Genomic DNA, 26808 nt, shown 5'->3' with positions numbered 1-26808 from the left:
CGACGTCCGCCGCGCCGGGGGCCAACGGCCGGGGCCCGCGTCGGCGGGGGGCGGGGCCGGGGGCGGGCGCGCGGTCACGTGGCCCGGGGCGGGGCCTGCGCGGGGCCGGCCCGGAGCGCGTCGGGAGCGGGCGGCGAGACCCGAGCCGCGGGACGGGAGCTAAGGCCGCGCCGAGGCCGCCGAGCCCCTCCGGGCCGCCGCCATGGGCAGTGAGTAGCGGCGGCGCGGTCCCGCCGGGCTGCGGGCGGTGGGGCGGGCGCCGCCGGGTCCCCCGCCGAGGCTCCTCGGGCGCTGCGGCCTGGCCCGGGGCGGCGGCGGCGGGGCCGGGGCCGGGGCCGGGGCCGGGAGGCCGGGAGGCCGGGGGTCCCGGAGGCCGGGGTCGCTCCGCTGGGCGGCGAGGAGCGCGGCCCGGGACGGAAGGCCGCGGCGGTGGGGGCGGGGGCGAGACCGCTTCGCGCTTCCCCAGGAGCTTGTGAGCTCGTGTGTTCGCTCCCGCGTCGCCCTTCCTTGGCGCGTCCGTGGAGATGGTGCCCTCAGCGCTCTGACTTGTTGGATTTTTGTTTTTTTTAAAGTGATGCGCGGCATCATTTAGGGGAGGAAAGAAGTGCGATTGGCAGCGTCGCGTTTTCCCTAAAATGTTCATTTCAGTTCTTCTGTAGCGTTGGCTGAAAACCCACCGTGTGTAAGGTTGTCTGAGCCTCGGGGACGAGGCCTTGCATCCCGGGCGTCTTGGGGGGCCGGCTCCCCCACACCGCAGCATAGGCGTTCACCTGTGCACTGGCCTAGCCGAGGAGCTGTTTGTTGGATGCATGGGTTTGCGTTCATCCAACATCCCTACCTCCAAAAGTAGGTAGGATTTTGCACAACCTAACCTGCAAAACCTGAGCGGTGCAAACCTGAGCGGTGCACCCACTGGCCAACTAGTGGACGTTTAGAAAGGAAGGGGGGGGGGACCCCTGACCTTGAATTTGCAGTATAATCGGTGAAATTCTGCAGCACAAGAATAGACAAGCGGCCGACGAGAAGCACGGCTTGCACGTGAACTCTCCCAACACGGATGATCGCAAAACGCCACGAAATCCGGGAGGGTGGTCTGGATTGAGGTGGGATGCAAAAGGGGACGAGGAGTCCAGGAAGTTTCCTTGATGTGTGATTGACAATTTGTTTTGCATCAGAGAAGAATACTTCCGTGATTCAGGGTTACTTTCCAAATAGTCCAAAATGGTACTTGGACGATGAATATCTCTGCCCGTGGGGATTTCTCAATTCTTCTGTCAAACATCAGTGACTTATCATTTTGAGAAGTTTCTTGAGATTATATAGTCCGCTTTTGGCTAACTGTGCAAGTGTAATTAATTACTCAGGCCTATTTTATTTTATTTTATTTATTTATTTTTTACTCAGGTCAATTTTAAATCCATTTCGTGACGTTAGTATACAGGATCCAGGGTCTGTAGGGGAAGGTAACTCACAGCTGGTTGTGCCGCCTTGTGTGTCTGCACGTTACAGACGCTGGCAAAGGCAGAGGGAATATCATCTTCATTCTCCAGTTCTTTGGCAGGAGTTGACGTAAGCTATGCCAGAAGATAGTGTCTATCCTTAAAGAACCTTGGTTTATCTTACTTTTATGTCGAATGAGTTAATCTGGGAAAGCAGTACTTTCTCATGAAATGTAATGGTCACGTTCTGCTGGGCTGGATATTGTACATACACAAGTACTTTGAGATCATCATGTGGGAGAGCAACCAAGCAGCGAAATGTTGACTTAAATGATGTAGAGATTGTATAGTTAAAAAAAAAAAAAAAAAGCTATCTATGTGGAAGATGATTCTGTGATCTTTCTCAGGCATTTCAGCTATCTTTCAGCCTAAATTAAGCCAGTTCTGCAGTTTCGGCCCATTTCGTGTTGTACTTTCCTCCTGTATTTCTCTGGATATGTTTTATTTTCTTCTAGGGTGCGTTGTCATGTGGGTAATGTAGTAGCCTGCATTTGCTTTTTTTTTTTTTCCTAAGTAGTGATGCTCATTGAATTATTCCTTTTCTGTATATATAAAAGGGCTGGACACACGCATGGGGAAGCAAAATCATGGTAAAAGGATATTTGTATTTGCTTCTACTGACTAAACCCTTAAACCTTTTGGATTCTTTTGTCCCTTAAATTACCTTTTTTCCCTGATACAATATTTGAAATGGAGAGCACTAGGATTACTTTTGGAGGTAGGAACGGGATGAATTACCATTAAAAGTTAGAGAACATTTGTATTTGTTTCTATAAAAAGGTACATCTCTTTTTAAAGACTTTGTAACAGAGAAATTCTTTTATTTATTTATTTTTAACAGTCAAATTTTTAGAAGTTATCAAACCTTTCTGTGCAGTTCTACCAGAAATTCAGAAACCTGAAAGGAAAGTAAGTATAACATTTTGGTAATATAGAGGCTAGCTAAGTGATTTATTCTACTGACCTAGTAAGATTGATTTATTGTCCCCAACTCTTTTCTGGTGTATTTGGAGAAATATTACCTGCTCCTCCTTGCAAGAGGCACAAAGTAAGTAAAACTAGTATAGACCAGTTTAGATAGATTATCTTCTGGTTTTAAGAATGCCTGTTCTTTAAGTTGGGACATTTCCAAACCAAGCGTCTCTTTGGCCTGTGTGTTACATAAGAGACAATATTGCCCTGTCTCTGGTGACCCACCGCACTATGAATGACTCAGTGCGGTGACCCCCAGAGCCAGGTCACTTATGAGAAGTGCAACTGTTTGACAGAAATGAATTACAATTGTGCAAGTATATACCTCCCATTTCTTGATCATTCAATACAAAGAAAAATCACAATGCATTCATAAAAAAATGTGACTGAATCAAATTATTCTTCTGTCATTGTGCACTTTTGGAGCTCAGGTATTTAAATTCAGGAATATTGTTAATCCCAAACTAGCCAGTTCCTAGACAGTCCTCTTTTGTGCTTTTGATATCTCACAAAACTAAAAAAAAAAAAAAAAAAAAAAAAAAAAAAAGATATCTCACAAAACTAACAGGAATAGGTGCGTATAGGAAGAGATAAGTAAAACTTTTGTTAAACTTATTGTTTTATCTAGAAGTGTCTTTCTTCCTTTTTCTTTCTTTCTTTCTTTCTTTCTTTCTTTCTTTCTTTCTTTCTTTCTTTCTTTCTTTCTTTCTTTTTATTGCTTTTAGGTTTCAAAAATAGTTGTTCCAGTTACATGTTAGGCATCCCAAGAAGCTCTCACTTTCCATATCTCATGAAATATTCATATAATATTATTACGGGCAGTCCCAGCTCTGCACAATGTTATGTTAACTGAAATCCGCGCATATTGGATCCGTGTTTTGCTTTTTCATCCTTTTTGGTTTCAGTCAACATAGTATAGTGTGATGAGGCCTGCCTCTGTTTAATTTACTTAATACTTGGAAAAGTAAAGAAGGTTATGTTTGAAAAGTTGAGCTGTTTGCTTTAGCTGTTACTAACGAGGTGAGAATATCTTAGTGGTAAATAATAGAAGCATGTTGTGATGCAGAATGTTAGTTATGCTTTAATGTGGAATTTTGCTTTGTATTTGTTATTTCTTGGTTTTGATTGATCATCTTTATTTTGTTGTACAGATCCAGTTTAGAGAAAAGGTACTATGGACTGCCATAACTCTCTTCATTTTCTTAGTATGTTGTCAGGTATGTAACCAAAATATTAATTCAATGTTTATGCTGTTATGTGAGGGTTTTGATTGGTTACAATTTGAGAAATTTTATCTATTTATTTATTTAGATTTTATTTATTCATTTGAGAGAGAGAGAGTGCCCCTGAGAGAAAATGAGCTCGGTTGGGGGTGTGGGGGTAGAGGAGGGGAAGGGCAGAGCATGAGGGAGAAGCAGGCTCCCTCCTGAGCGGGGAGCCCAATACAGGGCTCAATCCTAGGGTGGGATCAAGACCTGAGCCAGAGGCAGATGCTTAACCGACCGGGCCACCCTCGTGCCCAAGAAATTTATTTTAGTTAAAATAATAAATATCCTGAATTATTTTGAGCATTGTTATTTTTAATCTGAGTTGATAGCAAAAATGATTATCTTGTCCTACTGTGAATTTTTTTTTTATTAGTGGGTTTGAACATTTTTTTCTTTTTTTTCTCTTAGTGTGCGATTAATGATCTTTAGCCACTTTTCTTGAGATACTTTTGGTATTGATTTCAGATAGATTTTTTATATGGAAAAATGTTAAACCTTTGACCTAGACATTGCAAATATATTTTCTGTTTCGTAGGCCTTTAATCATGTTGTAAATAGCATGTGTTAATTTTAAAATCCCAAAAAGTCACATTCTGGAATTCCAGTGATATACTGTATTTATAAATAGATAAAATTCAGTGATGCTTTTTATTAACATTTGCGAGATTAAGTTCACAAAATGAGGATAAAAAGTGACATATCCTTGTTACAGGATTGTTGTGAGGATTAAACTAGATGATTTGGATGCAAGTTTTTTGAGGATTCTGAAAAGCTATTGAAATACATGTAAGGAAGTATAAAAAATAATATTAGGAAGCAGTAGAGCAGATTAAGTCCATAGTCTGGGAAAAGCCAAATACTTTTTTTTTGAAGAGTGAGATGATTTGGTCATTAAGATATATTACTACTGTACTTGGTTTAAAATAGTTTTGGGTGGTCAGGGAGAGAGAATTTTTTTTTTAAGTACAGAAAAGTAGTGAGAAAAAAGAATAATCATCCATATTTTTACCACCTACTTTTGACATCTTAGAAATTCCCCTCCCCTCCATAAAAAACTCCAGCTTTATAAAGGTATAATTTATGTATCGTAAAATACACTTATTTTTTAAGTGTACATTTTGAAGGGTTTTGACAAATGTATACACCCACATACCTACTACCTCAGTGGATACAGAACATCTGTCACTCCAGAAAGTTCTGTGTAATGTCTTAGTCCCCACCTCACCCCCAGTGTCAGGCAAGCACTGATCTGCTTTCTGTTCCTATAATTTGATTTGTTTTTTTTAGAATTTCATCTAAGTGGAATCATACAGTATTATTCTGGCTTCATCATCAGCATTTTGAGATTCATCCATGTGTTTGGTAGAGCAGTAATTCATCCCTTTCTATTTCTGAGGAGTGTTCTATTGGATGACTCTACACAATTTGTTCATTTATTCACTTGTTGGACGTTTGAGTTGTTTGCAAATTTTGGTTTTGATAAAGTTGCTGCAAAAGTTCTTGGGCAAGATTTTCTGTGAATATTTGTTTCAATTTCTCATTGGTGAATACCTAGGCGTAGAATTGCTGGGGTGTATGATAATTACAGGTTCAGCTTTAGAAGATGTCAAACTTCTTTCTAAGTGGTTGTCCATTTTATATTTTCACCAGTCATGTATTGGAGTTCCCGTTACTCCCCATCCTGGCCTGCCCTTTGTATTACTGAGCATTTTAATATTAGTCATTCTAATGGGTGTGGTTTTAATTTGCATCACCTTGATAAATGACATTGACATTTTAATATGCATTTCCCTGGTAAATGATATTCAACAACATTTTCATGTACTTATAGGGCATTTGTTTATTTTCTGTGAAGTTTTTTCAAATCTTTTGCCCATTAAAAAATCATATTGTTACATTGAATCATAAGCTTTTTAAAAAAGGTTTTTATTTATTTATTTGAGAGAGAGAGAGAGCACTCATGGGGGGGGGACAGAGGGAGAGGGAGAAGCAGACTCCCCGCTGAGCAGAGGGCTTAACTTGGGGGCTCCATCCCAGGCCCCTGGGATCATGATCTGAGCTGAAGGCAGATGCCTAACCAACTGAGCCACCCAGGCACCCTGAATTATATGTATTTTAAAATATTTTCTGAATACAGGTCCTTTGTCAGATACATGTACTGTGAATATGTTTTCCTAGTCTGTGGCTTGCCTTTTCATTTCCTTAATGTCTTGTGAAGAGCAAAATTCTTTTCATTTTGAAGAAGTTCAATGTGTCTTTTCTTTGATGATTCATGGTTTTTGTTTCCTATCTAAGAAATTTTTGATTATTTTTTTATTTTTTATTTTTTTGATTATTTTAAAGTTGTGAAGATTTTCTCTCTGTCCTAAATATTTAGTCTCAGCTTGTATGTTTTGGTCTGTGGTCTATTCCAGGTTAATTTTTGTATATGGAGTAAGTAAGCCTGGGTTCATTTTTTTCTGTATGGTTAGCCAGTTGTTGAGAAGGCTCTCCTTTCTCATTGAATTACCTTGGGATCTTTGTTGAAAATCAATTAACCGTGTAAGCGTGGATATATTTTTGTACTCTGTTCTGTTCCATTGATGTATATTCCATGGTTATGGTTACACCGTTTGATTACCATAGGTTTGAATTAAGTCCTGTAATCAGGTCGTAAAAGTCCTCCCACTTTGTTTTTTCTTTTTGAAATGGTTTTTGGTTATTCTAGGTTCTTCATATTTCTGTATAGATTTTAGAATCAGCTTGTCAGTTTCTCTGAGAAGGCTTACCGGGATTATGATTTATATTGCTTTGAATTTATGGATGAATTTAGAGAAAATTAGCTTCTTGACAATATTGAATCTTCTAATCCAAGGATGAGTGAACATTGTTCTGTAAAGGGCTGGGTAGTAAATATGTTAAGCTTGGCTGTTAGAACCCTAGAACCATAGGAACTGTGTTGCTCAAAAAGTGGTATTTCTCATGACTGTTTCATGCAATAAATTAATGTATGCATTTTTGTTACTTTGGTTATTTTTTCCCCTGCAGTATAATTGCATAGTTGCCAAGCTGGTTTTTTTTTTATGTCTTTCTCCTGCTTAGGCAGTTCTCCCCAGTGCTGGTGATTTCTTTCCACTGAATCTCAGGCAGGTTTATTTTCCCCTCCCCACTGCAGGTAAAGGGTTTGGGGGGTCTCCTATCTCACCCAGTTTTCTTTAGCCCCAGGGAATGGTGGGAGGTGAGATAAGCTGTGACAAGTGCAGTAAATGCTCCCTGGGTGGTTCTCACCAGGTGACTGAGGAGGGCTCCATTCCACTCCTGACCTCAGATCCCTCCCTTATCCCCACCGCACCCTGGCCCTCTGTCACCCATCTGTTTCTTCCCAGCTGCCATTTCTACTCCCTTCCAATCAGAGGAGGCTGAAAGATAAGGGTATCTGTACAGCCTGCTCTCCTTCAGGTCGTGGGAATTGTCAGCATTCGACTGCCTTCCTGTGGTGATGGTGGGAGCAGCTCAGTGCTGGGCTCTCTGCTCCTCAGTTGTCTGCAGTTTTCTGGCCTCCGTGACCACCAGTGCTTCAAGTTCATGATCCTTTTTCTTTTTTGGTTGTTTTACTCATTGTTTTCCTTAGCTTTTTAAAATTAAATTTATTTTTTATTTTTTTAAATAGTCTCCATAGGAGCCTGGAACCCAGTGCTGGGCTTGAACTCACGACCCTGAGTTGATCTCAGGACCTGAGCTGAGATTGAGTCGGATGTTCAATCGACTGAGCCACCGTGGTGCCCTGTTTTTCCTTAGCTTTTTTCATTCTTGTTAGTGTCTGCAATTTTATGTGTTTTAAAAAGTGTGGTTTCTTACGCACTGGGGAGTTGTGCCCAACTACTGTTGTACGTAACCTGTAGCTGTGGATATTACTGAGAGGAATAAAACCAGACACTGAGTTTAATAATCCTGTTGACGACAGGAGAGGAAGGAATGCCGTTACTTAGGGTGGTTGGCTGACTTTTTCTTGTTCGTTGTTCCACACATCACTTAATTATGGAGGTAATGGCTATCTCTATCAGCTGCAATTAAGTAACGTAATTTGACTGATTGACCTCTCTCCCAGTTAGGGAATATTGTGATGTGGACTGTCCTGTTGTGTTAATTAGTTTTCATACATAACCTCCTTTCTCCTTGTCTCTCACATTAGCTGAAGAGTGTTAGCAGCGTTAGGGTACACATAAAATACCCATGCATCCTGCCTCACCAGGATTGTTGTAACAACCAAAAATGTCTTCGGGTATTGCCAGGTGGCTGCTGAGGGGTGGAATTGCCCCAGGTTGAGAACCACAGTATCATACTTAGTGTTAAACGTAAGCACTTCTTTATGCTGTTACAAGATTCTTTATAATTTTCAGTGGCTGCGTAATATTCCTCTATCATCCATCTATCTATCTATCTATCTATCTATCTATCTATCTATCTATCCTTCAGACTTATATTTGGAGTGTGGCTGTCATTGGTTGCCCTTAGCTTAGCAAAATTTTTCCTATGACTGGGTAGATATATCCTATTACTTACTGATAGGGGTATTTTTTTTAATTCTAAAAAAAAAAATGAAATCTACCATCTTAGCTATTTTTAAGCATAAATTTCAGTAGTGATATGTGTATTCATGCTATTGTGCAACAAATCATCCTGATAGGTGTGTTTACTAGTAGATTGCTATAGTGATTTCTATTATTTTAATTTTTGTTCAAAAACTTTCCTTTTAGGGTTACAGAACACGAGAAGTAGTGCTCTTTTTTTTTTTTTACAGTGTTGCAAATATTAAGTAATTGAAGTTTGAATTAAGTTAATTCAATGCATTTTAATAAACTGTTTTATGTAATATTATAGATACCACTATTTGGAATCATGTCATCAGATTCTGCAGATCCTTTCTATTGGATGAGAGTTATTCTTGCATCCAACAGAGGTATGTACTTTTTTTTTTTTTTTTTTGCCTCCATACTAGGCATTAGTACTGACATCAAATAGATGTGAAAATGTAGAAATAACTATTTTGATGTCTACAGGGGTGGGGAGCATATGGTAAAAGAAACTCGTTGCCTAGGAGAAGAGACCAACATGTAAATACTTACAAAACTCTGTATATATTGTAATAATAGAAATATGTACAGAGTATAGATGTACAACAGAAAATGGAGTGATAGCGCCGTCTGGAGCTTTGATCCTCCATCCCTTTATGGGTCATATTTTCTTTGAGACTCTATTAAATTTATTTGTACTCTCCCGAGAAAAAATTCAGATACACAGATTTTGCACAATACTTTTGGAGAGTCATGGACCCTTTGAAGTCTGTCCTTGGGTTTCCTGTGGGACTGAAAGACCCCAATCTGCAGTTCTGAGGGGACAGTACCAGAATAGCATTTGCATTGGAGTTCAGGTTGTGGACTGAAGGCAGAAGGCGGCCTGAGCTAAAAGCACTTGTGCGTGAGGCAGTGGCTAAAGAGATAGGAGGGCCTGGATCATGAGGGGTTTTGTTGGTAATTTTTAAAATACTGATTAATCATTAAAAAATGCACCAAAATTTGTATACAGTTTTATATAAACCTGAAAATACAAGTGTTGCATCTCAGGGGTAACTCCTGGGAAGAAGATAATAGTTTGGTGAATAACCAGACCTTTTCTCTGCATATACATTCATGTATATAAATTTATATTTAGAAAAAAAAATAATAAAAAAATAAAATAAAAATAAATTTATGTTTAGTTGACCCTTGAACAACCTGGGTTGAACTGTGTGGGTCCACTTATATGTGGACTTTAAAAAAAAAAAAACAGTGTAGTGCTATAAATGTATTTTCCTTAGGACATTTTTCATAACATTTCATTTTCTAGCTTACTTAATTACAAGAATATAGTATATAAAACTTACATAACATACAACCTGTGGTAATTGTCTATGTCATCGGTAAGGATTCCAGTCAACAGTACGCTATTAGTAAAGTTTTTGGCTTAGGGGAGTCCAAAGTTATACGTGGATTTTTTATTGCATAGGAGGTCAGTGTTTCTAACCTCTACATTGTTCCAGGGTCAACTGTGTGTTTTTTGTTTTTTGTTTTTAAACTAAAAAAATGAGATAAACTACGTGACTATTCTACTACTTAGTATGTTTACTTAATTTTTTGGATGAGTTATTTCATTTAACAGCCATACATGTTCCATTATATGGATATGCCATGCATTATTTAATCATTCACGTATTTTTTGAGTTCTTACTGTGGGGCAAGCGTTGTGCTAAGTGCTGAGATTAGAACAGTGATCAAGACCATGTCCCTGTTGCCTGGAGTTTATGTTATTCTATTTGAGGAAATAGCCTCCACACAAAGTACATTTAGGGCGAGGGGAGGGACATTGGAGCAGAAACCTGTAGGACATGAGAAAGAAGGCCATGTGAAGATCTGAGGGAGGAACATTCTACGGAATAGCCTGTGCCAAGGCCCCAAGATGTTTAATGTGTTCAGGGACTGATGAGGGGTCAGTATGGTTAGAAGGAAATAAGGAAAGGAGTAATGAGGTAGGACATGATGTTACAGATGAGTCCAAGAGCCAGATCATAAAAGGCTTAAAGACAAAGCAAAGAAAAAAAAAAAAAAAAAGACAAAGCAAGGAGTGTACTTCAAGTGTGATTCCAGGCCACTAGGGTCCTCTTATGTCACACATTTAGTTTTTTCCCCAATTTTGTATCATAATCAGTGCTACCCTGAATGCTTTCACTGTAATACTATCTACTATAATTTTTTAATAGAATTAATTTCTAGAAGCTTCACTTTGCAATATAATATTCACCTAAATTTTTGATAGATAATGCTAAATTATCTTTTAAAAGATTATTATTTTATACACTCACCAGCTGTATATGAGAATGACATTTTTCTTCCAACAGTGGATATTATTAGTCCTTTAGTCTTTGAAAATTGAACAGGTAAAAATTGGTATCTTATTTATTTTATAGTTCTTTATATACGGGCGAGCTTGAACATCATTTTATCCCTTTATTGGATATTTGAATTTTTTCTGAGTGGACCTGTTTTAAATAAGAGAAAATTACTGACTAATTTAAACACAAAAATGGAATTTATTAGAAAGATACCTGTTGGGCAGCCCAGGTGGCTCAGCGGTTTAGCGCCGCCTTCAGCCCAGGTGGTGATCCTGGAGTCCCGGGATTGAGTCCCATGTTGGGCTCCCTGCATGGAGCCTGCTTCTCCCTCTGTCTGTGTCTCTGCCTCCCTCTCTCTCTCTCTCTCTCTCTCTCTCTCTCTCTGTGTGTGTCTCTCATGAATGAATAAATAAAATCTTGGAAAAAAAAAAAAAGGAGAAAGAAAGAAGTATACCTGTTATGTTTTGGAATCTATAGAGGAGATAGGACAGCTAAGCCTGGGCTGGGAGAGAGATCCAGGCCAGCTTTAGATCAGCAGCAGGGATTTCCTTTTCTTTGAGATTTAGCTCCCAAAATTCCTGGGTTCTTTGGTTCTTAGCTCAAAATTCCAAATTACAGAATTTACACCAGGTTTGGTTAGAGTTTAAGGTCCCCTCCTGTACGGTCAGTATTTCCTGAGTGTCATTGGGAGCAGCCATACTGTGTTAGCTATTTTTCCTTTTTTTTTTTTTTTAATTTTAAAGATGTTATTTATTCATGAGACACAGATCAAGAGAGAGGCAGAGACACAGGCAGAGGGAGAAGCAGGCTCCATGCAGGGAGCCTGACGTGGGACTCGATCCCAGGACTGCAGGATCACGCCCTGGGTGGAAGGCAGGCGCTAAACCGCTGAGCCACCCCGGGATCCCAGCTCATTTTCCTTTTTAACATTTTTTCCTATTGATTTGTTCATTTTAAATTGAGTTGTAAGAACTCTTTCCAAATTGGAGATATGAACTCTGTCATTTGTGTTCAAGTAATTTTCTTTTAACTTTTATTAAAGCCACCTTAAAAAAAAAAAAAAAAAACTTGTGCAGTATTTTGCCACTTGGAATTCTCATAGTTGTAGCTAACCCTAGCATCTACCTTTTTCATTGTGGGTTCTAGGTTATTGTCATGCTTAGGAAGGCTTTTTCTTTTCCAAGATGATAGGCATGCTCACTCCTAGTATTTTTGTCATTTTGTTTCTTATGGTTAAATTTTCTATACATTGGGCCTTTATTTCTTTCTACTGATTGTTACCTGTTGAAGAAATATTTGAGAAGACATGAATCATCCTAGGATGGAATCTTTTCTCATATCAAGGGCACCTTTTCAACATTTATAAAAGCTGGGACTTAAGGTTGTGTTATGACAGAATGACCTGTGAGAACATTCTTGATTATATAGAATTACTTTGTTATACACGTTGCCTTGCACACTTGGCGTGTTTGGTTTTATTTTTCTCTATAAGTACCATATGTGTTTTCTCTAAAGAAAACCTTGAGAGGCAAAAAGAAGAAAATAGAAATTATCCATAATCTCAATGGGTAAAAATAACCATATTTTGACAGCCACACTAAAATATCAGGAAACTGTTTTTCCATTTAGTATTAAACTAACTGGCATCAAACTGTAATACTGTTTTCGTAATTTTTTATTTTGCTATGTCATGAACATTTTATATGCCACTAAATGTTCTATATTGATTTGGATGACTCTGTGTCATTTTAGATTTTAAATTAGAAGAGTCACAAATATTTTTTTTTTTTTTTTTTTTTTTTTTTGGAGAAGAGTCACAAATATTTTTAAACATCATTTTTTATTAACTTGATATTTAATTTTCAGGCTTGGTATGTAATTTCTTATTTTGCATTAAAATAAAATCCAATGTAAGTTTTAAAAAATCATGATTTGTGTAAAAATTTTGGATTTCTTTAACATTTTAAGTTTAGAGTTTACAGAAATTTACCTTTTTTGGGGATAGTAATTTTGATTCAATGAATTGTTGCAAAGTTGTGTTAATAAAGGAAATAAATGTGTTAATTAATAATGTTTAAAGAATGAAAATCTGCCTTTAAACATTTGAGAATGTGTTTCAGTAGACATTGTTAAGGATTGCAACACTTGTTAACTAATCTGCACTGGGTATAGTAAAGATTATTTACTTTTTTCCTTCTCTTTTACAGGAACTTTAATGGAATTGGGTATCTCCCCAATTGTAACATCTGGTTTGATTATGCAGTTGTTAGCAGGAGCCAAAATCATTGAAGTTGGAGATACACCCAAAGATAGAGCTCTATTCAATGGAGCCCAGAAACGTGAGCTATTAATACAATTAAAGAGTCTTTTCCAAATTTGAGAATTTTGTGGCAAAGATATTTTTCTAGTCTTTTTTTGTCTTTGGTTGTAAGTATGTACTCCTTTTCCCCCAATTTTTGTCAGTATTTGGTATGATCATTACCATTGGGCAAGCCATTGTGTATGTCATGACGGGCATGTATGGGGATCCTGCTGAAATGGGTGCTGGCATCTGTCTCCTTATCATTATTCAGGTAAGAAATCCAATTTTTCATCTGCAGATAAAACAGTTTGATCCCTTTTTTCTAACAATTCTTTAGGTGATATATTAATTTTCTTACTTTTGCATTATTTAATTATAAGATTTTGATTGTTGAAGTGACATGTATAAATTATGTTGATATAAAAGTTAAAATTTATAATAGCTTCATAGCTGCATGGTATAAAGAATTATAGATTAGCTGTACTTCATTGGTTCTGAGATGCACATTTTTTACTTTTTGATGTATCTAAAATCAGGATTTTTTTCTTTTTTTAAGATTTTTTATTTGTGGGTGAGAGAAAGCAGGAGCAGGGGGAGGGGCAAGAGGAGAGGGAGAAGCAGATTCCCTGCTGAGCAGGAGCCTGCCTCGGGGCTTGATCCCAGGACCCTGAGATCATAAGGGACTGACCACCCAGATGGCCCATAAGGGACTAAACCACCCAGATGGCCCCTGGATGTGTTTTCTTATAGCTGGTAGTGCTCTACAGTTGCTGTCAGCCAGGCAGCAATCATGATAGTAGTCTTCGTCTGCATATGTGTGTCAGCTGGTTAGAGCTATTCGGATGTTTGTTGCATCAATTGTTTATGGGAATTGTTAATGTAAAATGTTTTTGAGATTAGCTGCTATTTAAAATGTCTGCAGAAGTCTATGACTTGTTATGGAACAGTCACTCTGTGTACACAAAGGCAGAACAGCCTAGATGATAAAATCTGTGTTTCAGTCTAAAATAACTTTTCTTATAAGTAGAAAACAAAACAACTTTGTGAAAAGCTATTGTCACAGTTTAATTGACAGTATTTTTTTTTTTTTAGCGGTACACAAAATAATGGCATCACAAATAATATCTCACACCTAGTAAAATACATGAACCTATATACATATATATTCCATGGATTTTTAAATAGACCCTTTGGAATTGAACTTTTATTTTTTATTTTTTTTTTGGAATTGAACTTTTAAAGGCCAACATAGTTATCCTTTACTAGTATCTCAAAGTGTGTCAAGTTTAGAAGATACTTTTCTTTTTTTTTTTTCTTTTTTATTTATTTATTTATTTTTATTTTTTATTATTTATGATAGTCACACGGGGGGGGGAGAGAGAGAGAGAGAGAGAGAGAGAGAGGCAGAGACACAGAGACACAGGCAGAGGGAGAAGCAGGCTGAATGCACCGGGAGCCCGACGTGGGATTCGATCCCGGGTCTCCAGGATCGCGCCCTGGGCCAAAGGCAGGCGCCAAACCGCTGCGCCACCCAGGGATCCCCATTCTTTTTTTTTTTTTTTTTTAATTTTTGTTTATTTGTGATAGTCACACAGAGAGAGAGAGAGAGAGAGAGGCAGAGACATAGGCAGGGGGAGAAGCAGGCTCCATGCACCGGGAGCCCGACGTGGGATTCGATCCTGGGTCTCCAGGATTGCGCCCTGGGCCAAAGGCAGGCGCTAAACTGCTGCGCCACCCAGGGATCCCAGAAGATACTTTTCTAATGTACATTCCATAAAAATCATTTAGAGAAGTAATCCAAGAATAGATATATATACACACACACACATATATATACACACACACATATATATACACATATATATATACACATATATATATAAAATAGTCCTGGTTATTTTGGAAATGCCTATTCTTGCTCCCTCTGTGGAATTAGGATTCTTTTAGGAAGGTTTTTTTTTTTTTTTTTTTTTTTTAATGGTCACAGCATTAATTTCAGAAAAAATATTTTTAAGTAAAACTAAAATACCAACTTACTAATATATACATAGAGAGATAGGACCATTTCAGAGTGGTGTGATTGACCCTTCTTTTTTAATGAGAAACCTCATATAGGCAGCAAATCAAATCGTGAACAGAGTTATTATTCAGACCAAGGAGAATTAGGTTGTTCAAGTATTTATTGGTGTCATTAACAACAGGGAGAGCTCTTCTAACTAGATGGAAATATTTTCTTTTGACCACGTGAGAATTTTCATGGTAGGTTTCTGAGCCCTAGTGAGGTCCCAATTTGGGTATAAGGTAGAAGTCTTTAGAGTAACGTCGTTATTTCTCCATTTTAAAAAGCCTGATTGGCAAATTTATAATCTTTGAGAGTTAGAGGAAGAAGTGTTGCAGTGGCTCGGGAGAGAAAATCCTCTGAAAACTGACTTGGATCTTTCTGTGCTTAGGATCTCTCCATGTGCTTCTGGCATTGTTGAGACACTGACATATCGATTGTCTTATTTTGTTTCTTTATAGCCTTTGCTTTATGCAACCTGTAGTTCAGAATAACCCTGATCTTGAAGACACTCAGGATCGGTACCTAACTCTTAGAACATTATGCTCTAGTATGATTTTTCTAGTATTTTAGTAAGGATATTTTTGGATTCTTAAAGAACCTCATCTGATCAGTTCTGGGTTAAAGCATTGACTTCTGTGGAGTCATTACAAATTTGAATTGGAGATAAAATGGAGTTAAGGTATTTTAATTTTTTCCCCCAGGATAAGAAGTCTAAAAATAGTTGTATTCAGAAATGAAATAAGTGGGTGTATACTTTTTTTTTAACATATAAATTCTGTTAGACGAATACTTGTGGTTAATTTTTTCAGTGTTAATGTATAGAGAAATGTGTTTGATCATAGGTGGGTAGCATGTCTTTTAAGGCATTGCTAACATTGAAAATATGTGGATACACTGAAGAGAGATGATTGGATCAGTGTGTTTCGCCTAGAAACATAGATTTTGAAAACTGTTTGCATGCTGTTAGGTAAGGTATTTCTCACATTAATTATTCTTGTTTCATTCACGTGATCATGTCTTTCAACTAGTAAGATTTGAAATCTTAAATGATGGGTCTTGATTAAAATCCCAGAGTAGAAAATATGTGCTTGGCATATAGAAAAGGTAAGTATTGTTTTGTCAAACTGTGCGAATGCAAAGCAGAGTTGAAATGTAAAGAGTAATTTTTATGCCTAATTTAGAGATTTATATGTATGGTATATTCCACAAGAGCATCCAGTTAGCATTCAGTTTCCATCACTGTTGTAGTCAACGAGATGCTGTGACTTCCTGGTTTCTCACCCCCCCCCCCCGCCCCATCCTTAGAGGTGTAGTTCACATGCTTTTTAGTAGCTTTTATCTTATTCTTTTGATTATAGAGAACATTTCTCATTTTGGCTTCTTTGTAATTTCTTTCTCTAGTTAGAAAAAAAATGAGTTTGATTTCCACCAGACATACATGAATCACTCTGTGGTCTGATGGTCATTGGTCTGAACAGGGGGTTTGGAAAATCACAGGTGTTTCAGAATGACTTTATGACTCTAGACAGGTCATTTAATCAGAAGCCCCTGATCATACTTTTTGGCGCGCTAATAGTTTATGGACAGCTCTTATTCCATGCACAGGGTTGGTTTCTGATTGGGAGTATTTATTTACTTATTACATAATTGTGATCAATATAAAATCTCAGTAGTAAGTCCTAACTTCTGTTTTATCTTGTCAAAGTGTTAAACTTGGTTTTCAAACAGTAAAGGATTCATGAGCACTCTTAGAAGTTTGAAGAATTGTACTCTTTTTCCAATCCTTTGAAAATCAAATTAAGACTGTAAATAGACAATTTAGGCTCTGTACAACTACTGAAATGACAGTTAAGGAAAAAAAAAAAAAAACACCGTGGAAGGTAAGCATGCTTGAAATGGTGTACTGTAGTTTGTTTGCTCTCTTTTGTAATGGGGCATGTTGGGTAAACTGAGTAAGCAATGGGGTGGGAGTCTTCAGAGCTGGGAAGAATGGAAGTGGCATTTCCTCACTTTGGTAGGATGGGGTTCTTAAAATGGGGACAGGTGTGAGGTTGAAGGTATAGTAGCATCTTTTCTTTCCCTCTTGATTAGGTTACTGAAGTGACTAGAGGTCACTACTTGCAAGGCCAGGAGTTCTTTTTAATTGATGCATGCTTTTATAGAAATGTCTTCTCCAAGAAGAAAATTAAGAATTTTCAATTTCACATAAATTAAAGTCAGTATGCTTTCATTTTGTAAAAAGGGGTAAGGTTAAGGACCTGGCAAATCCTTGTCTTCAAATTTACATTCAGTCTTTGTCACTTTATGTACGGAGGGCACTTCTTACATTATAATCTCTGCTCCTATTAATTTGTGCTCTTTTTGGCTTATTCTCTATATATTACAGTTGACCCTTGAACAGCACAAGGATTGGGGTGCTGACCCCTCCCACCACAGTTGAAAACTGCATGTAACTTTTGACTCCCTCAAAACGTAACTAAGTCTGCTATTTACCTGAAGCCTTCCAATAATGTAAATAGTCGATTAACGGATATTTTGTATATTATATACTGTGTTTATACACTGTCATAAGCTAGAGAAAAGATGTTAAGAAAATTGTAAGGAAGAGAAAATACACTGATAGTACTGCAGTGTATCTATAAACAAAAAGTCTGGGTAGGTCAAACCTGTGTTGTTCAATGGTAACTGTATATGTAATATATAAAATATTACATATAATATCTTAAAAATAAATTTCACATACTTTTCGTTCAGTGGTAGCATATAATTGTGTCTTGTTATTATACCATACTTCATTTAGTCTTTCACTTATTTGGAACTACTTGGAACATTTTCAGTTTCTTGCTGTCCTAAATTCAACAAGTTTGAACATTTTTGTTTTCAGTGTGCTTTTTTCAATCGGTCTTGTTTAAACATTGTAAGGGAAACTATCCAGGTGGTTTATCAACATGCTGTAAAGGTTGAAATGTCTGCTTCCTAAAGTAACAATGTTTCCACCCCTCTGATCTCCAGAAGTGACTTCTCACTAAGGTGGGGTTAAAGAGGTGCTGAGAGTCATAACGGTGCTATTGCAACAATCAGGTTTTAATATGAAAAATGCCCATGCTTTTTGAAAGTAGTCAATGGTGTTCATCGTCCCCTTCCTTGAGTTTATTCTTGCTTCAGCTTACTTGCATTTCTTTCCCCACAGTTGTTTGTTGCTGGTTTGATTGTGCTGCTGTTAGATGAGCTGCTACAGAAGGGTTACGGCTTGGGGTCTGGTATTTCCCTCTTTATTGCCACCAACATCTGTGAAACCATTGTCTGGAAGGCCTTTAGTCCCACTACTATTAACACTGGCAGAGGTACATTGCACAGTGACTGCAACTGCACGAGTTTTGCTGGATGTGTGCTGGAAAGTAACCCATCACAGAGCAGGACAGGCCTGTAGGCATCCTGCTTGCTGTCCCAGGGGCCAACCGCTGCGGATTGCTCAAGAGTTCAGCAGCAGAGATTTGTGGAGTATGAAATATTACTTCACAAAGAATAACAGCTACATTTTAGCCTCTGCTTGTTGAAAATTTCAGTGGTTGCAAAACAGCTTTTTAAAATACCACTTGCTTAAGCCATTGCCGCAGAAGTCATTGATTTGTCCGATTTCCACATTCCCAGGGGAATAAAAAGGTAGTGGATTAAGATTTTTCGAATGAAAACACTATTATTTACTGTACCATCAGGGAGCATGAATACTTTTGCTGCTATTCTACTTGGCTTGGTAACGGCAACTAAATTTTGAAATACTTCATCTGTCTTTCCCCTTCCCCATCTCCATTTGTCTCAAATGCCATCCAAGATTCATAACGGTTAACGTCTAGAATGACCCCAGCCTTAAGAAAAGAGCAATGATGGTTTATTAGTTTTCTTAAAAACAAGCTCGATAGAGTAACGTGTATCTTTTGATTCTGACATCTTTATTCTGCTTTGCTGCTGCTTTACCCCCCTCCCTAAAAATACTCCTTTCCCTTCCCTACAGTAAAGGGGAGGCAAATCATTACAACCTAAATACTTGCTTAGGTTTATTCTACTTTGGCTGTTTTCATCAAGAATAGTGTCTTGAGAAAACTTGAGATTTGTGCAAAAAAAGATTCATTTGCTTCCATGATGTAAATATTTTTAGAAGCTCCGCACATGGTTGTATCGTAAAGTAAACATTGATGAGTGATTTTGACTCCGATTTTCTGCCATGTACTGGAGTTTCAAGGGTATTTGTTTGAGCTTTGAGACAATTTTGGGTAAAGAGTTTACAGTCAATTTCTCTCTTAATTTATCAGGTACCGAGTTTGAGGGTGCAGTCATAGCGCTCTTTCATTTACTGGCCACCAGGACAGACAAGGTCCGAGCTTTAAGGGAGGCCTTCTATCGTCAGAACTTACCCAATCTCATGAACCTCATTGCTACGGTTTTTGTGTTTGCCGTCGTTATATATTTTCAGGTACGTATACTTGCTTCACTGAAGTCAGAGGGATATGGATTTTTCTTTTGCTTTCAAAGAAAAGAATTCCATTTGAAATGTCCGTATTTAACCAGTGTTACGGAATCTAGTCAAGCAAATGATTCTATTCCTTAGACTCTAAGGTGTGAGATATTAGTGGTGATGGCACAGAACAGGAGTTCTGTGTGGAAGGAGAAATGCCAGTGTTGCTTCTCCCACTCCCCCTGTATTGTTCTGCTTGTCATCTGTGTTCATTACTTGAGATGTGCAGTTACCCTTACTTCCTCTTCATTTTCATTTTCTAGGGATTTCGTGTTGACTTGCCCATCAAGTCGGCCCGGTATCGAGGACAGTACAGTAGCTATCCCATCAAGCTCTTCTATACCTCGAACATTCCCATTATTCTCCAGTCGGCCTTAGTGTCAAACCTGTATGTTATTTCCCAGATGCTGTCTGTTCGATTTAGTGGCAACTTTTTAGTAAATTTACTAGGACAGTGGGCTGTGAGTATTTTGTTATTTATTCTAAGCATTCAAATTTACTGTAATTTGCATTTCGTGGTTGTATTTTTAACTGAAAGAGATGAGCCATAATGGAAGCCGTTGCTGTAACGTTTTCAGATTCACTTACCTGTAGCAGAGTTTATCATTCATTTAGAAAGATTGATAAATGTTGTAAAACTAAGGTGGGCCAGGTACTTTGTATTAATTTACTGTTGAGAGCATTTTCACATCTCATTTGAGGCCCTTAAGGTTAAAATCACAGTGGTTCTCATGAAAGTGGTTCCCTGTTTTGGTATCTTATTCAGCTGTTGTCTAGAATATTTTTTTTAAAGAAGCTCTTTGCTGATTATATGTGGGGTGCTGAGATCTCCTGCTTTGCCCCCATTTTTCATGGCTCGAGTGGCAATAAACTAGTTGTGATTAACTGGGCTAGAGATAGGCATGTGATTACTAGACTGGAGAGAGAAGAGAGTTACTAGAAATAGAATCCAGCACTTTCTGACTTCCCTTTATAGATCCTGTCATCATAGCTTCTTCCAGAGCAGTCCAGCCACGTTGTTACTGAAGTGTGAGTTCTTGTCGGATTGAATTTTACCTGGTTTAAGTTCTGTCATATGACCCAGGAGCTATTTTTCCTCCTTAAAACCATAAAATTAAAAGAGACTATGATCCTTTATTCTTTTATAGAGTACATAATTGTACAATTTGAATTTCACCAGCTATTTTTATAGTCCTTATTTCTGAAGTACAGTGTTTATTCTATGCATTTATCTTAATATGCTGCCTGTTTCATTGTAAGTTACATGACCTAACTTTCTTCTACTAAAGGTCTTTTTTTTTTTTTTAAGTTTAAGAGGATAAGACAGTAACTCTTGAGTGTTAGTTGAAGGAAATAGGATTCCCTTTATCCATAGTACTCTTTTTACAATCATGTAACGGAAACGTGACTACCTGTGATGAGGGAAGATGTGGTCCCTCCCCTTGTAAGCTAATAATCCATTAGTAATTATTACTGTAATAATTTCATAGCAATAAATGCATTTTGTGGTCTTGTATAGGTTGTGTTGTGATCTTAACTAAGTTCCTTTTTAATAAGAATTACTGGAAATTGAATTATCTATAAATAATGCTCTTGATTGGGGATTAGTGATTCTGGGGGCACAGTAAATAAATGATACTGAAATGTATATTCAGGAACCAGACACTTTAATTATTGCAGCCAGAAACTGCTGTTCTATCCCTCCCACCCCAAAACTTACACTGTTCCTAGTTCTGTTACTGTAAAAATTCTTGAATGTTTATCTGGATAAAAATCCTATTTTAAATATTAAAAAATTACTTCTTATACAAACCTATAAAGCTTAGGCAGTGAGTTGTTAGTCATTTGTCAGTATTTCAGTTGATTGTATTCTTCATAGAATTTTTTGAAGTTAAAGAATATGTTGTATACTCTTCTACAGTGCAGTTTGATTCTAAATGTAATCAGAGATTGACTGTAAATGTAATTATATTCCTGTCTTTAAGAAGAGAGGGAAGATTTTTTTGTAGGTGTATTTTAATGTTGGCTTTTAAAAAAATCACTCTTTTGTTAATACATTCACAATGTCCTTTATATAATACATGCTCACTATACAATTTTGGAGGAGTGAAGACATTAGACACAAAAGTCAGTCTTTCTAAGTTACATGGAATCGTTAGCTGTAGGTGCTTTGAGCTTAAAGATTTGTAATTTTTGAGGAGTTTGAAAAGTCATAAAAATGTATCTTGACCTCTTGGATTCACCATCTATCCTTTTTATTCTTGTTCTGTAGGATGTTAGTGGGGGAGGACCTGCTCGTTCTTACCCTGTGGGAGGCCTTTGTTACTATCTTTCTCCTCCTGAGTCCATGGGCGCCATATTTGAGGATCCTGTCCATGTGGTGGTTTATATCATCTTCATGTTGGGATCATGTGCATTCTTTTCTAAGACATGGATAGAGGTGTCTGGTTCCTCTGCTAAAGATGTAAGTATTTGTTATATTTGAAAATAAACGTTTTTAATTTCAAAATGGTAATTGAAACACTCTTACTTTTGTAATTTAAACTTTTAAGTCATACTTTTTTTTTGAAGATTTTATTTATTTATTCATGAGACACACAGAGAGAGAGGGAGAGAGAGAGGCAGAGACACAGGCAGAGGGAGAAGCAGGCTCCCTGCAGGGAGCTGGACATGGGACTCCATCCTGGGTCTCCAGGATCAGGCCCTGGGCTGAAGGCGGCGCTAAACCGCTGAGCCACCCGGGCTGCACTAAGTCATACATTCTTAATAATGATCCCTAGAGGGTTAAAAACTGGTTTCTGGAAGGTGGAAAAATTCTTAAGAGTTTTACAATGGTTTGTCACCCTCCAAGGCTGAACCCTACCCAACAAACTCTTACTCCTTAGTATTTAATTTCTGTTTAGGGAGGTGGTAGATTAAAAAAAAAAAAAGATTGAGAAACAATTGTTTAATGTGTGGGTACTAGGTGGTGTGCAGCCTTGAGCCTCAGGTGTAATGGAGAGGATAGGACAGTGCCTACCTACCTCAGGGCTCTCGTATTTTATTTAGTAGTGTGTGGGAAGTACTTCACACAGAACCTGGTAGGTAGTAAAGTGAAATATTTATAGTTTGATTTTAAAAGTTGCTTTTTCTCTTGGCAGGTAGCTAAGCAGCTTAAAGAACAGCAAATGGTAATGAGGGGCCACAGAGATACCTCCATGGTTCATGAGCTTAATAGGTAAGGTCATGAGATCTAATCTGTGTGAGTATGTGTGTGTATGTGTATAGTACAAATATATTTGGTTTTTCAACCTTTAATTTATTGTCAAATGTTATCCTATTTGAACATGAAGCATTTTTCTTCTGCTTCACATAGAAGAACTAAAATTTAACAAAATACTGAATTGTTCTCTAAAATTGTTCTCCATCAAAATTGACATCTAAATGATTTTTAAAATTGAAATTGTGTTCCCTTCACTGCTCAGCCCAGTATTAAAATATTCTTGAGTGGAGATCCTCGTTGTCTGGCTGCACATAAAATCACCTGGGAGCTTTCAAAAAGTACTGATACTCCACCTCTACAACTTGTGATTTATTTGGTCTTGGGTCAATCCTTCCATTAGTCTGTTTTTTGATAACCTCTCTACTGTGTTATAATTCATACCATGTAACTCACTCATTTGAAGTATATGGTTTAGTGTTCTTTAGTATATTCAGAATGTGTAATCATTACAATGTAATTTTAAAAACATCTTTGTCGCTGGAGCATCTGTTTGGCTCAGTCAAAAGAATGTGCAACTCTTGATCACAAGAGTGGGGTTGTGAGTTTGAGCCCCACGTTGGGTCTATAGATTATTAAAACAATAACAACAACTACAACAAAAAAAAAACCCTTAAAAACCAAAAAAAAAAAAAAAAAAAAAAACCTTAAAAAAGAAACCAAAAACATTTTCATCACCCGGAGAGAAACCTTGTAACTCTTGGTTACTCCCCATTCCTATCGCACCTTCCCATCCCTGAGCCTACTTCTTACTTTTGATCTCTACAGATTTGCCTCTTCTGGACATTTCATATAAACGGACTTGACATCTTTTGTAAATAGCTTTTTTCACTTAGCATGAAGTTTTCAGGGTTCATCCATTACTTATGAATAATACTCCATTAAATGGATGTACGACAGCTCATTTGTTTATCCATTGATCAGTTGGTGGAGATTTTGGTTGTTTCCAGTTTCTATGAGGAATGATGCTGTTAAGGACATACTTGTGCATATTTTGTGTGGACATATGTTTTCAGTCCTGCAGGAATAGTTGGGTGGTACAGTGATGCTGGTTTAATGTGTTGAGGAAGCTACCAGACTCTCCTCCAGAGTGGCTGCACCGGTCTGCGTCCCACGAGCAGTGTGGCTCGTCATTGCTGCGCGTCCTTGCACAGTTCCTGCTTTCTCATTACAGCCACTATGTGGGTATGAAGCGGGAGCTCACTGTGGTTTTGATTTGCTTTTCCCTGCTGAGTAATGACGTTGGGTACTTTTTCATGTGTTTTATTAGCTATTTGTGAATCTTCTTTGGAGAAGAATGCGCAACTCTTGATCTCAGGGTCGTGAGTTTGAGCCCCAGTCTTTTCAGATCTTTTGCTCATTTTTAATTGTGTTGTCTTTTGTAAGGTTCAAAAAACAAATATTTTGGATAGACCCCTTCTCAGGTTTATGATTTATATTTTGTTGCCATTCTATGGGTTGTCTTTTCACTTTCTTGGTCTCTTTTGATGCACAAGTTACTAATTTTGATGAAGTTCAGTTTCTCTTGGTTGCTTTGTGCTGCTTTTAGTGTTTATCTAAGAAACCATTGCCTCACCCGAGGTCATAAAGATTCATTCTTTTTTTCCATTAGGAGTCTCGGCTCTTACATTCAAGTCTGTGATCTGCTCGCAGCAGCATTTTTGTTTAGTGTGAGAGAAGGGTCCAGATATCTTTTTGTGCATGTGGATGTCCTGTTGTTCCAGAACCATTGCTTGAAAAGGCACTTGTATTTTTATGAAACTTTACTTATTTAGAACATAGATAGCAGAGTCGTAGAACGAACCTCCAGGTACCCAGCCTCATTCTGCTCTTCCCGTTCATCCATCATCTCCCCCCGGCTTTTTTTCCCTTCTTTTTTGGAGTATTTTAAATACAACCCCATTATTTTTAGCAGTGCTCCAGGTGATTCTAACATGCAGCCAAGACTGTGAAGAGGATCATCCACATCATATCACATATAAATTTGATACTTAGAAAGCATTTTGGAATTTACTCTTCATCTACAAGACTGAGCTACAGACGACCTATTTAAAATAGTAAATATTTTCATCTTCAACTTGTCGAGGATTCTTTTTTTTTTTTTTTTTTCCTTTTCCTGTCGAGGATTCTAACCTCCTGCTATTTAAAAAAAAAAAAAAAAAAAAAATTCTGTATGGCTTCTCCGGGCTGTTTACTGGCTTCTGGAAACCAGCGGCCTGTCTTGGCCTGGTCAGTCTGCCCCGCAGCCGTGTGCGCGCCCCGCCGACCGACGGCTCTGTGTTGCAGGTACATCCCCACGGCGGCAGCGTTCGGCGGCCTGTGCATCGGCGCCCTGTCCGTGTTGGCCGACTTCCTGGGGGCCATTGGCTCCGGCACTGGCATCCTGCTCGCCGTCACGATTATTTATCAGTATTTTGAAATTTTTGTCAAGGAACAGGCTGAAGTTGGTGGGATGGGTGCTTTGTTTTTCTAAATGTTCCAATATTTCTTCTTGTGTGTGTGAAAGGGAGAAGAATTTTGGCACATTGTTTTTGTCCAATAACGCGATTCCCCTTTTCTTCCCTCAGTTTCTTGTTTCCCAGTGCTCACCGTCCCATTTGTGCAATGGGCCCCGAGCTAAGCCTGTGTGCAGCATTAGTACCAGCTGCCTTAAAACTAAAGTTTACAGTATTCATTCACAAACGTACTTGTAGTGTCGCCCATGATGCTGGAAACCAGTGTTCCCGCCTTGCCCTGTTCAGCCGTGCCGGTGAGATGGTGACGTGGATCAGTTTTGCACACAACATTCAGAACACTCACTATTCCCCCCCACTTGTTTAAAAATAAATGTAGTTCAAATTGCCACTTTCCAGTATTTTTGAGCTTATTTAATGAGTTCTGGAACATTTCTATCTAATCTGTATTTTAGATATAATTAACTTTTTATACTTTTTTAACTCCTCGTATCCACGTTCCCACCCTCCCTCTCCGTCCACTCCCCTGACTGGTCCCCTCAGCTGCCACTCAGCCCACGTGGGCAACATCGAGCTTCAGTTCCAGCTGTTCAGGAACAACTGCTTGTGTGTGGTCCCGGCCCCCCCCCCCCCCCCCCCCCGCCCCATTTTCATTCCTTTCTTCCCAGTGACAGCAGTCCATGCTGTTTTACTGTATTGGCTATGCCTTTGAATTCCAACACATCGACACATCGCTGGAGAACACGCTTTCCAGATCTGATGGCCCAGTTTCTTTTTTTTTTTTAAATCCCTAAAGCAAAGATCTAATTCTCAAGCAATGTCTGTAGTTCAGTGGGGGCGAACAATGAGTAATTCATGCTAGCAATTTGTGTATGTTGTTGTACTTTACAGCAGCAACATGAGTGTCAATAGTAGAAAATAAACTTTTATTTAATAAAACTGTTTCAGTTTGTGTTGGAAAAATAAAATCGGATACTAAATGATTTCTAAGATTATAGGTTCATCTAATCATACAAAACCCATCCTGAGAGGTCTGTGGTCACAGGTCCAATGGAATTACAGTTTTCGGCTTGATCTTGAAATTGCTCAGGAACAGGGACCAACCTAAAAGCTGCTCAGTTATGCGATGGACACTGAAAAGAACAGGAAAACTGTCTCAGATAACATCCAGCCTCCATCTGAAACAGCAGAAAGTTTGTGCCCAGTGTCCACAGAAACCAAACTTAATCTTTGAAGTTCCTTTTCAGAAGTAAAAGTTTCCAGTGTTTCCTTTCTTAGCGCAGGAAGTACATCTTACTCAGGTCAGGATCACAACCCAACGATGACGACAGGTGGGCAGATGCGGTGGCGGCCGGCAGGACAGGACAGTGGTAACCGGCAGGACATCGCAGGGCCTCGGGCCACTGTTACCATAGACACATGGATCCAGTGGCATTAGGATATATGCATACATTTTTTTTACCCCAAGAGAAGGTAGAAACAAAGTTTCTTATAGGAAACCTTTCAACTTTTAAATGCTGATAAGTTAACAGGGCCAGCCCAGGGAAACCTCCAGACTGCCAGCTCTCAAACT

The 26808-nt window shown here is 38.4% G+C and overlaps 1 protein-coding gene across 3 annotated transcripts; it reads left to right on the top strand.

The window, feature by feature from the left end:
- Window positions 1–73: 73 nt before the first annotated feature.
- On the top strand, window positions 74–26174 carry SEC61A2 (SEC61 translocon subunit alpha 2). Of its 3 annotated transcripts, none has more exons than XM_077897222.1 (12): window positions 74–209; window positions 2341–2408; window positions 3623–3688; window positions 8600–8678; window positions 12854–12985; window positions 13110–13219; window positions 18201–18354; window positions 19321–19481; window positions 19787–19984; window positions 21796–21987; window positions 22664–22740; window positions 25069–26174. In XM_077897222.1, exons 1-12 carry the CDS (start codon window positions 203–205, stop codon window positions 25253–25255), a joined length of 1431 nt encoding a protein of 476 aa, XP_077753348.1. In that variant the 5' UTR covers window positions 74–202; the 3' UTR covers window positions 25256–26174. The 3 variants fall into 3 exon arrangements, with proteins under 3 accessions (XP_077753348.1, XP_077753346.1, XP_077753349.1); XM_077897220.1 differs by lacking the exon at window positions 74–209 and adding an exon at window positions 795–846; XM_077897223.1 differs by lacking the exons at window positions 74–209; window positions 19787–19984 and adding an exon at window positions 795–846.
- The last annotated feature ends 634 nt before the right edge of the window (window positions 26175–26808 follow it).

This window comes from Canis aureus, chromosome 5, assembly GCF_053574225.1.
Source record: "Canis aureus isolate CA01 chromosome 5, VMU_Caureus_v.1.0, whole genome shotgun sequence".
Taxonomy (NCBI): Eukaryota; Metazoa; Chordata; class Mammalia; order Carnivora; family Canidae; genus Canis; species Canis aureus.
Note: the sequence above shows the minus strand (reverse complement) of the source record. Positions and strands in the feature narration are given on the sequence as shown.